This window comes from Phoxinus phoxinus, assembly GCF_949152265.1.
Source record: "Phoxinus phoxinus genome assembly, chromosome: 11".
NCBI lineage: Eukaryota > Metazoa > Chordata > Actinopteri > Cypriniformes > Leuciscidae > Phoxinus > Phoxinus phoxinus.
Genome location: NC_136886.1, coordinates 21,138,707 through 21,151,003, shown reverse-complemented (window position 1 = coordinate 21,151,003; position 12,297 = coordinate 21,138,707). Strand labels below are relative to the sequence as shown.

At 38.3% G+C, this 12,297-nt stretch overlaps 1 protein-coding gene across 1 annotated transcript; it reads left to right on the top strand.

The window, feature by feature from the left end:
* The first annotated feature begins 5,007 nt into the window (after window positions 1-5,007).
* On the top strand, window positions 5,008-9,450 carry LOC307006498 (E3 SUMO-protein ligase CBX4-like). The gene is made up of 5 exons (XM_079627548.1): window positions 5,008-5,156; window positions 5,343-5,386; window positions 5,862-5,927; window positions 7,073-7,139; window positions 7,251-9,450. The coding sequence occupies exons 1-5, from the start codon at window positions 5,088-5,090 to the stop codon at window positions 8,637-8,639; spliced, it is 1,635 nt and encodes a 544-aa protein (XP_079483674.1). The 5' UTR covers window positions 5,008-5,087; the 3' UTR covers window positions 8,640-9,450.
* The last annotated feature ends 2,847 nt before the right edge of the window (window positions 9,451-12,297 follow it).

The following is a 12,297-nucleotide window of genomic DNA, read 5'->3' as shown; positions in this document are numbered from 1 at the left end:
CACTGGGTACTCTAACCTGCAATATGCCCTTTAACACCTTCTTGCTCCAGTCTTCCTGGATATTTACTGAAATGTGTTGTTGGCTCTATTTATTAAATATAAAAGGCACAAACACTTCTAAAACATATTTAGGTCCTGTACAACCAATCTTGAATCTCCCCCTTATGACATCATACAGGGGAAAGGTTACCTCCCCTTTCTCTGCTTTGCCCGCCCAGAGAATTTGGCCCGCCCATGAGAAAAATAAGCTATGGGAGCGCGATATTGGTTTTCCTCGAGAGACATCATGGTTTGCAAACGAGCGAAGCATGGCAGTTGCTCAGTGTTTGGATGTACAAATGAACACAAAAGTATTTTTTTAGTTCCTTCATCCGAGCCTCTGAAGAAACAATGGGTTAATTTTATTTTCTCTGGAAATGCACAGACACAACTTCCCAATGTTTTGTATGGTCCAAACATTTCACCGACGACTGTTTCCTCAACTTGGGCCAATACAGAGCTGGCCTCGATGAACTGAAAATAAATCTGTTCGAGCTACCAAGCAACAATTTCTGATGTGTAATTGTTCAAGTTCAGCAGGTAATTTTTCTCTCAAAATCGTTCAATACTGTTTATGCATCAGTAAGTCAAGCCATTTCTAAAATATCAACTTCACATCGTTTCTTTTAGTAGGATGAAAATAATCTTATTTCAATTGTGAATAAAATATACAGAAAGCGATCAAAGAACAATCTTTCCACACAGCGCGAATTTATCTGGACACTTGCCAAACTCGTTATGAAATCAATGACGCGGTTACATTGCACAACGAACCTCTTACTGTACTTGCATCATCGTGTTTGCATTGGTGAAGAGAGAGTGCAGAAACTGCGTTGCAATTATAAGATCTTAAATTTCGCATCAACAGACAGCTCAATGCTCATCACGGCAACATTTTATGTCATGGTAATAGATCTAAATACTTTAAAAACTTCTCACGATTCGTTAATATCGGTAGCTGTAATAGTAAAAACGTATAATAGCTGTAGTAAAAGTATTCGAGAGAGTTTCACATGTAGGCCTAATACGTAGCTATTTCATATGCAAGCATGTCAGCCAATCACAGCAGAGGGCGTTTACACTGAAGTCTCACACAGACACGCCCCTTCAAACAGAGCGTTCAAATCGGAGGCTAAAATCAGGCTAGGAAAAATGCCCTTTATTTCTAAATTATGACTAGATTTTGATTTTTGATCTAAAAAACATACTAACATTATAAGGGCAAACCAGGAAACATTATAAAATAATAAAATAACCCCATGTCATGGGACCTTTAAAGGTGTTAATACAAACTGTATACAAACTGGTTGGATTGGTTATGAAGGTAGGCTACACTATAAACTTTTATTGTACTAATGAATGTTCAACGATTATTCATGAATTACACATTGGTTGACAATGCTGATGGTGATATCAAATGAATTAAAAAATATATTCTATAGGCCTACTGTAATTTTCCCCACAGCTTTTATTGTGTCCAACCTGCATGGCTGATTGTTAAACCTAAAATTGTTGAAACCCCAAAAAAAGTTACAAAAAGTATAATGTTTACCCAAAAAGTATCTGTAAGCAAGGCAAATGAGTTCCAAACAAATGTTTTAGAGGTTCTTCTATCAGTTACACATCTGCTCACTACACTTCTGTTGTAATTCTTTCATCCACTGCCACACCTCTATCTTTATTTTTTTTCATCAACATTCTATTAAAGTCATCAACATTCCATTTGCACTGTTGTGGCAGATATTAGTCATCCAAGCTGGATGAATCTGTTCAAGTTCAATGCTCTACTCAATGCTGAACTTGAGGTGTAATATAATTAGTGTTGACGAATGAGTTACAGCCAAGGAAATCATTTCAAACTAAGTCTGATGGAGGCTGTTTATTACATGCTCTACTTGTATTTATTTTTTAAAGATATGTTTGTTGGTTGTGCAAAATCATCTTCTTGTTTCCCTTTGCTTAATGAAGCATGCTAGTGAATTTTACTGGGTGTAGAAAATAGGCATATCTAAGCAGGTATAAGTCCCTCTGACAACTGTGGTCATGTTCTGAGAAGAGAAATTACCTGACACCCATAACATAGAATTGTAATGGTCAATGAATTCTGAGTGACAGTAAGGGTGAAATAGGCTGAAATGGATTGTGTAATTTAGTTCAAACCACCTGATTATATTAGGCATTATTCTCATGAGATATCAGTAAAAAAAATAAATAAAAAAAAAACAAGAAACAGGAAAATGCAGGACAAACTGCTAAACATTGTCTCCCGATTTGGGACTTTTCGCGTTGTCTAACATATTTGCTCAGCAAGGCAGTGTTAAAAAAAAATCATGAAAAAGTCGTGGCATGTTTTGATGTTTCATGAAGCTGCAAGAGCATCAACTCTTGGTTCCAAAACCAGCATCAACGAAACAACGATGGATGCACGCGAAGCTCAGCTTTACCCACAAACGAAATTGCACCCCTGGGTGCCAGAGATAATTTTCGAGAACATACGACGGAAATTTTAAATTGGCTTTGAAATAGGCTACGATGATGACTTTATTAACATGTTGCAATTGGCCAAACACCGGCAATTTCTTTAAAGACTTTGCATGATATTTAATGACTAAGAGTTGATGACGAAGACTGCGGTGCATTTCCAGTTATGCATTTCATAAAACCACAGAACAAGCAGCCAAACTCGAGTATAGTTATGGATTTAAGATGTGACAATTAATTCTTGAAAACACCCATTCGATCAAATCCTTGAGGTTCTGCTTCTTTTTGCAAGGTCTTTAAACAACGTGTAATGTTCTCATTTTAAGCGTGACAGACATCTAAACTGTGCGCTGACAGGGAACAGAATAGAACAATATATTTCGTTACATTCAAAGTTTCATGCGCACCAGCATTGAAGGATAATCAGAGAGGTAATTATCTTGAGTACCTAATACGACCCTTTCCCCTGTCAGTAGTTGGACAGATTCTTACGCAGTTTTTCCAGATTATTAAAAGTATTTTTTTTATAGGCTATAGCCTAGTCAGAAGAGAGTGAAAATGTCAGTTGTTCTGAAATTTAATCTGAAGCCACAGTTGTGTTCTTCTTGGTTTGCGGTGATGTTACTTGCAACACTTAATTGGATTTTATTTTGCTAAATGCAGCCCATCCTAAACTATGTTACTTGAGTCACAGTATGAGAAAGACTTGACCCAACTCTTTATTTAACATGATTGATATTAGCCTACTATGAACATCTCACATATGATCAGCAGGTTTAAAATGTTAAACTATTGGTATTTAATTAAACGAGTAGGCTAACTCAAGATTGTCTATTGCTAAAATTAGCTAATGCGTTGGTTAAACTTCATTTTACACTACAGAATCTCCTGTGAAATGACACAGATGTGTTCGTGCGATTAACCTATGTTTGCAATGCCACAATTCGTCGTCCAGCACAAATTCAATAGTAAATAAACGTTTTATCTATCTGAGAAGTAAATTTTAACTGCATAATGTCAGTGAATACATAGGCTATAGCTATTAATGTTTAATTTAATAGCATATATTCAAGTATTTTCGCTGCTGTTCAGCAGTCATTGCCTTATAAGGAAAGGCAGTCGTGCCTCTCTGCAATAGGCTGAGAATTGCCGCCTGCAGTTAACCCTTATCATGCTGAATTTTTCTGAAGGTTTGTACCGTTTTGTGGCCGCAAAGTCACATTATTATGTTTGTATGATTGCGTACATTATTAAGTGTATGTGTGCAAGTGTATCAGTGCATATTTTGAGTATGGGTGCACATTATTAAGTGAGTATGACTGACTGACTGACTGACTGACTGACTGTGTGTGTGTGTGTGTGCGCGCGCGCGCGCGTGTGTGTGTGTGTGTGGAGATTTATTTTCCACTCCTAAGATTGTATGCACAGCCTTTGTGGCACATGCAGTGAATGAGTATGGTATTGCCCAGGGTTTTCACACGTTCGTTTGCCACTGCAGTTTTTTTTTTCACAGGTCCTACAGCAGCCGTTGGCCGTCCGAAGGCAGATGTCAGATGAAAATGCCTATCAGCTAGTTGAGTGCTAGAGGCTTTGAAGACCAACCACAGTGACCTACATATTGTCTATATTTGCAGTAAACTCTAACCTGCGCTGTATAAGTCTATAAACAACTACGTTTTGTTGATCTTAGTAGCCTAATAGGCAACTTGTATCCAAACAAACAAATAATTTGTATATCGTAATGCAATTTCCCCTAAACGAAGACAGTTCTCGTAACATAAAATAAAATGTGCAGGATGAGTAGGCTAGAATAGGCCTACACGTAGGCTAAGCTATGTTTAGTAGACAGAATATCACGTTTTAAACTTAAAATGCACCAAATGTATCCAAATTAAATTTAGTCAAGTCCTCGTCCTGGTCAAGCCAAGCCTTGGACACCAAAAGATGATTATGTTATAATCTAATTTATGGTCATGGTGTCGATGTAGGCTATAGGTTTTAGGGTAACATCAGTGATTTTTGGTTGTTTGTTCAGCATAACCAAACAAGCATTTGTTCGCCTAACTCACTTCAGTAGCCTAGCCTATAGGCCAAGAGACCAGGTATTCGTTTATAATATTATCTTCTTCAAAGTTGTCCCTGCACTGATATAAACTTAAAATGGAGGGTTAATCACATACAAAATAAAATAAAACATATTTCTGATGCTGATAATGATTTAGCCTGGCAGACAACCGAAACTGCTAAATGACAAATGGTGATGTAATCAAACTTGATTTAAAAATGGTTTAATTGCCACGATTGTTCCCTACTTTACGTCATGAAGGAAGAATTCTCGCCCCAGACCTGAAGGGCTGCTATAACGACTCTTCATTCGTTCGGTAAACCCGCGGCACAGGGCTGACCAGCCTCTACCATACTCTACACCGCCCCTCCTGAGTGTGACGTCAAGCCCATAGCTATTTGCATGAAATACGTTGCACAGCTCATTTGAGTTAAAACTGAGTCTCACTTGAGAAGCGATCGCGCGCGCACTGAGAAGTAGGCTATAACAGCGCGCGCTGAAAATGGAGCTGCCCGCCGCGGGTGAGCACGTCTTCGCGGTGGAAAGCATCGAAAAGAAACGCATTAGAAAGGTCTGCAGTTTTCTCTTAACACTGTTCATGTTGTAAGCGTATTAAACGAGCGAGTAATGTTTGTATTTTAAAAGCGAGAACACAAGAGTAGCCTATGGATTTGTTTCTGAAACTCGGAAAGCTAATGTTTTATTGATTATATTTACATCAATTTCTAATTGCTTTTGTTTTTTGTGATATTTGCAGGGAAGGTTTGAGTACCTAGTCAAGTGGAGAGGCTGGTCTCCCAAGTAAGTTTCCCTTCAAGGTGTCACTTGCTTGCTGTGCTATTTCAGTGTGTGTGTGTGTGTGTGTGTGTGTGTGTGTGTGTGTGTGTGTGTGTGTGTGTGTGTGCGTGTGTGTGTAAAAGAGAGAAAAGAGGGGGGTAAATATTAAATAATGTATTTTATGGTAAATAATATTGTTTCGTATTTAAGCTTAATTCTATAGAAATTGGATTCTTTTAATGCAAAATAATCGTATATAGCCTATTTTAAAACGATGTTATACTGACTACCATGTAGCTGGTATAGCCTAGTTAACAGTATTTTTTACTTAATATTTTTTGAATCGGATCGTTCAACAGGACCTTAGTGCCTCCTGTTAGTCGTTCAGATGACAGCCACCACGTTAGATAGTTCGGTTGAGAGAGCTGGTGATATTCATGCTTCTGCTCTCCCCCTCTTCCCTCGCTCTCGCTCTCCACCTCCTTTCTTCTCTCTATAGATATAACACGTGGGAGCCAGAGGAAAATATTCTGGACCCGAGACTTCTCGTCGCTTTCCAAAACAGGTGAGACATAGATGCAGCCTTGGCTTGACGCTCTGACCTTGTACAGCCGAAAGGGGGAAAGGAGGGAAGATGCTTTCACTACCGCTGCACTCGTGCTCATTCTTTTTCACTTTCTCTCTCAGTGACAGAAGGGGGAGCGCACAAGAGCGGGAGAGAACTTGTGCGCAGGCGCGCCATGATATATGACTGAAATGTGTGACTGAATTTAATTGCGCGGTACACCAATTCCACGGTCAGAGCACAACCATTAAAGGATGTTTACATATAGACGTGGCCACAAATGTGATCCTTGAGACGCCTTGCAATACTTGTGGAACCATTTATCACAAACAAACGTGCCGCTGTTTCAATATTGTAGCCTGTTATTCATTTCGTCCGGGGCTGACAGTTTTCGCTTTTAGACATCTCCAAATGCCCTAAACCTTAAAGCTTACAACCGAGGTGTACACACACTCGAATTGACTGTATTTTGCATTACAAATGGACAGTTTTTCGTGGCTTCACATGCACTCACGCCTCCTCGAAATTCCGCACACATTTTTGTCGGGTATTCATCCCCTTTGACTGTGCGTGCACCATTAGCGGTCTCCCTCGTGACAAGGAATTCTGTTTGGAGTAATTGCACGCGCCCCTTGAGTATAACATCGTTCTAGGTCGTCTAATTATTATTTTTTTTGCAATATTGTTTTATAGAAGGTCGGTGGGAAAATAGCTGATGGCCCTATTTCTCTGCAGCTCATTGACGTTTGAGCTAACAAATAAATAATATAAGCCAGAAAAGCCTGTCAAATAGAAGTGTTATTGATATTGATGGAACAGAATCATTTATTCATGAATTTGGTCATTTTGATTTTTTTTTAACCCTTTCTTTCTAACTGGGATTGTCCACCAAATTAGTAAACAAGCTGTGACAGCACCTCTGACGCAACACAGAATGTTCTTTATTTTATTTAGGCTTATTTATCACAATTTATGTAATGCCACTGGTGGGCAAATTAAGTGCATATTTAAAGAATACACAAAACAGTCATTGATTGACATGCCCCATAATGTGACAATGGTCTGAATAAATCAAAAGGTAAATATATTTGTATCATGTGTTTCTTTCTATGACTTTGTATAATTTAAAACTCTTTCCTATTTAGGGAAAGACAAGAGCATCTAATGGGTTATCGCAAACGAGGGCCAAAACCAAAACATCTTCTCCTGCAGGTAATATTACCTACAATCATGTCATGAACACAATGTACCCAATTAACTTCTGTGAAAGTCACGCCAATACTTGTATACGTAAGCTCATTGTTAATTTGTCTAATTTCCAAGGTACCATCATTTGCCCGAAGATCCAGTGTTCTTACAGACCTTCAGGGTGTGTCTCAGGATGAGGATTACCAACCCAAAGCAACTTCAGACCTGGTTCAAAGCCAACAATACCAACTTAACAGTAAGAAGCACCATCCCTACCAGCCCAACCCAAAAGACAAGCAGGGAAATGCACAAACAAATGGGAAAAAGAAGCACTACTACCAGCTCAACAGCAAGAAACACCACCACTATCAACCAAACCCTAAAATGTATGACTCCCTGTATCAGAGGCTCAGAGAGACCAAAGTTCCTGAGTTGACTGACAAGGAATGGAATTTATCTCCAGCTCTACAGCAGAAATGGGTTCAAGATAAGGATTCTGGGTGCCTCAGTAAGGTGAGGAATATTACAATGGAGTTGAAAAACCTTTCTAAACTAAACGGTAGAGATGACTTAAATGTGACTGCAAACAATGCAAAGGAGGACACAGCACCTGCCAATGGAATAAGCAGCAAACTGAAGATTGTGAAGAACAAGAATAAAAACGGCCGCATTGTCATTGTCATGAGCAAGTACATGGAAAATGGCACACAGACCGCTAAAATTAAGAAGGGAATGGCTGATGCTGAGAAAAAAGGGCAAGCACAGGACTGTAAGTCCTGTGGAACAGATGAGAGTACAGAGAAGATAAAGCACACAAAGAAGCAAAGTCTTGTGAAAGTTATAAAAAAGGACAGTAAAGCTGAGTCTGCCTGTTTGAGGCTTTCCAATGGACTATCATCTTGTAAAGGGGACAATGCTAAAAAAGCATGCTCAGTAGTGTTTGAACCAAACAACTCAAAGAAGCCTGGCAGCACCGGAGAGCATGCATCTGATGAACAACCCTTGAAACTGACAACCAAAACCAGTCTGACTCCATTGCCTTTTGAGATGAATGATCAAAGAGGCACCCAATCCACCCAAAATGGTCCCTCAACCTTCCCTCAAAAGCGTTGCTGCTCTGAGGCAGACAGTAGTAGCGGGGAGGCTAAGAGGTTCTTAAGTTCTCAGAGTATAATTGCTCCAAATACTGACTTATCTAACTCTTGCAATGGCACCACAGACTTCAATGACCATAAGCACTCTGGCGGACATGACTTTGAAATCCTGGACTTCAACCAAGATGAACCCATAGACCTCAGCTGTGTAAGGTCGAGAGAAGAGAGAAACATTTCTACAAATTCTCAGATTGGAAACTATATAGCAACTGGAAAAGAAGTGGTGTCCACACCTGGACAAGTAGAGATAGAAATGAAACAATCTGTTCCGAGCTTTACACCTTTTCTGGGGAATATAATAATCACTGATGTCACAGCGAACTGCCTCACAGTGACATTCAAGGAGTATGTTAAGTTTAGGAATATATGATGGATATAAAGTCTATAAAGACTACTGACTATTTACTGTGAATTTGTAAAAAAAAAATGTAAAGCATGTTTAATCATCAGGTCCTCAAACTTGCCTGAATATTTTGAAACAATCTAGTCTAAAGTTTTGATAGTTTCAAACTGCATTACAAAAAAATTAATTACGTTTCAAATTCACACATTTAACTATTCCATGTTAGGGATATAAAAACTAAACTGAACAGGTTTTCCTGTTAATAGCTTGTTTCATAGCTCAAAGCTATTTGAAGTGCCGTTATTTCAGAAGGCTTACATATAAAGAGGAGCACTTACTACACATGTAATACTGAGAAACGTTTTCTACTGATCTGTATTTTATAGTCCTTGTTTTAAAAAATGTCAATTGAAATGTGTTATTGAGGTTTGTCTAAGCATATTAAAAGTTTTATTTTATGTTTTTGAGTAAGATCTCAGTCTTAGCTTGTACTGCAAGCAGGTGTATGATGAAGAGAAGTTCCATTTGCACTGATGTGAGACAGCTCACAGATAGGCCATGTGAGAGATAGCAAGCAAAGCATCATTACTATCATGTAAATGCATAAGATATCAATATCAGACTGAACTTTGCACAACCCCTGAACAGCACAGATGAGCAGGGAGGTGAATGACACTTAAGACTTCTGTCATGTGTTTTGGAGTAACTCATGTTGTGTAACTTGTGTTTTTTACTTCATTTTATAATAATTATAATTATTATTATTATTAGCTGACGGGGTTCGCCTAGTGTCACATTTAATTGATTCAATAAAAAGAAACATGGCAATTCCGCATACAGTTAGTACAACAGAGCATATGTCATTATTAGGCACGTCTTTTGGAGTGCTGGCAGCAGTTTTGTATCGCTTTTCGAAGCTACGTTATAGCTTCGAGGCCTAACTTAAAACTTTTCCAGAAAAAAGTTCAGTATGACTTTATAGTGTGCGTTAAGCTTATCTACTGTAGCCTATACCTTAGCCTACATTATCGAGATCAGGTAGGCTAAATCATCCGATTTAAAACATTAGGGCTGTCAATCATTTTTTAATTGGATTCATTTTTGTTTAAGATCATGTTCCAACTTGCTACAAGAAACATAAACAGGAATATCTAAGAAAACTGAAATCTATTTTCATGCTGGATAATACCTCTGAACACCCATAAAAATAAATCCCCTGAGCTATCAGACACTAAAAGCAGACCAGGGAAAGCAAGAGGGAAACTTTCATCGCGCCTTCGAATGCATTTTCCATTTTTGGTCAGATAAGGTTTACGGTGTTGAGCCCAGTGAATGATTAGCCTATACGGCATTTTACTTAAGACATGTGGCGAGAACCTCAGGTTATCAAAATAATGATAATAAAATAATAAAACACCTCTTACAATCGGATCGGACACTCTAATTCCCTGAACTCGGTAAGGTGTAATAGCCCATTTGCTCCTGTAAGTCTATTCAGCTCACATTTTGAGGACAGTGGTAAGACAGACTAACGCAAAAAGGATTATAATAAATGGGTTTACCGCGGCTCTCAGAAAAAGAAGGGGGGGGGGGGGGGGGGGGGGGTAAACAACGCTGACATTTCAACAATTAACATTTAACAGGCATTTAGGCAGTAGCTCAGTCTTTAGGCTATACAACTCCCATAAGGCATTCCAGAATGTGAATGAATGTCGTTTTTAGAGATGTCACAGATATATAGGCTTTATACTTTATATGTTATGTCCCCTAAATAGAATAATATGCTAGCCTTCAGACTATTGACAACTTTCTTTATGCGCAAGACGGTGCATAGCCTACCCCGCCGCTTACCACGACAAGAATAGCCTGCATCGTCAAACGTTTATCGGTAGAATAGGCCTATTAGAATATTATTTATGATAGGCTTCATGGTAGCTTTCGCTTGCTATCATGGAGCTTGTACAGCTTTTAACAGCCTGATGTATAAAACCAGACTCTTTTCTTTCTTTTTTTTCAGCGCTAACATGGCGGACAGCAAACGTCTCTTTCTCACGGCAAGACTGCTTAGTAGGCTATTTGTCTATCCAAAAATTAGGCAGGGGTTGGTTAACCGTGAAATGTATGTCAAAGATGGGCTTCGGAAAAGCAATGAAACGTAATCAACCATTTCCTCGTGCTGCATCGTCTGAGATAAAGCTGCTTTCGCTGCTGTTATAAAATGGCTTCCTTTGGTCCATCCACTTTATTTCAGCTTATGAATTCAGCTTTACAGCAGCGCATTTTGTCGATTGTTAATTTCGCAAGGTTATTTAAAATAGACCTACCCAGCTGAACATATTGAACATATTCTTTTGAAATAATAAAGTAGGCTAATAGCCTACATTATTTGAGTTAACCATTAGGCTATGAATGGATGGACACAGATCCGTAATAAAGCGTTGGAAAATGAGAGGGGGCACACACAGAAACGTTCTGAAAGCTGTGGTGGAAATTGCCACAGATTGCTATTAAAATAAAGTGATTTGATCATGAGAAAAGAAGCGTTCTAATGCTGTGGTTGAGATATGGACCCTTTAACTGTGTTCATTGAAAGATTGGCCTAGGTTTAAAATAGCTAGCCTATGTTAATCATTTTTTTAAATAATAGCCTATGATCTAATCTATAGGTTACAATTCGTCTTTAGGAAGCTTGAAACAAAATAATCAGCAGAATACGCTATATAACTGCAGTTGGATGTACATACTTTCTTCTTCTTCTTCTTCTTCTTCTTCTTCTTCTTCTTTTTCTTCTGCTTCTTCTTCTTAAAAATCTAAAATAGCTAAATATTGTTAATACAAGGTTATCCCACATGTTGGCGAGGCTTAGATTAATTTTAATTGGCACATAGCCTATTTTGTAAACCGTAGCCAATACACCACTTTTATCGATATCCACCAAAGTTAATATCAAATTTATAATTATAGCACACTCACACACACACACACACACACACACACACACACACACACACACACACACACACACACACACACACACACACACACACACACACACACACACACACACACACACACACACACACACACACACACACACACACACACACACAGGTAAACTAATATGAAAGCGCTCGATTTAATATTTTCAAAAAAATTTGGCCAATGCATACTATGGTCCTATTAAATATCTAAGAAGTCTTAGTGGATCATATAATGCAACGGGAATAGGGAAGCAATTTAATGATTTTGTTAAAAACAATTTACATTTAATAGGCCTACTGTTTTTTAATGTTTTTATTTGTATTTATTTGTACTTTATCGAACATTTTCTTAACAGTCTGCAGCAAAAAAAAAATAGTTGTAGGTAATTGCTATTTCCTTTGTAAATTGTGCAGAATTTCTCATGCTGGTTGCCCAGAAACGAGCGAACCAATAATATTCTTCCAGCTCGATCGAGATCGCGTATACGGATATAACCACTGCACTGCAGTAGTCAAACCACCAATCATATACCGCAAAAACAAAAACAACCATAAGCCCAGTTTATGCATAAAGAAAAAGAAACTGAAGCCTTGATTGTATTTTGGAGAAATTGATTTTACAATCGTCAAAATAGATCTTGTTCAAACTGTTCATTGTTAGCAGCGGATAGGCTACATAATTTTCACTCACCGAATGAACACTG

What these genes read in the sequence shown, in the direction of transcription:
- LOC307006498 (XM_079627548.1), top strand. Translation starts at nt 5,088, where the DNA reads ATGGAGCTGCCCGCCGCGGGTGAGCACGTCTTCGCGGTGGAAAGCATC. An exon ending in TGGAGAGGCTGGTCTCCCAA is followed by an intron (nt 5,387 to 5,861) that starts GTAAGTTTCCCT and finishes TTCTCTCTATAG; the next exon opens with ATATAACACGTGGGAGCCAG. An exon ending in CTCGTCGCTTTCCAAAACAG is followed by an intron (nt 5,928 to 7,072) that starts GTGAGACATAGA and finishes TTTCCTATTTAG; the next exon opens with GGAAAGACAAGAGCATCTAA.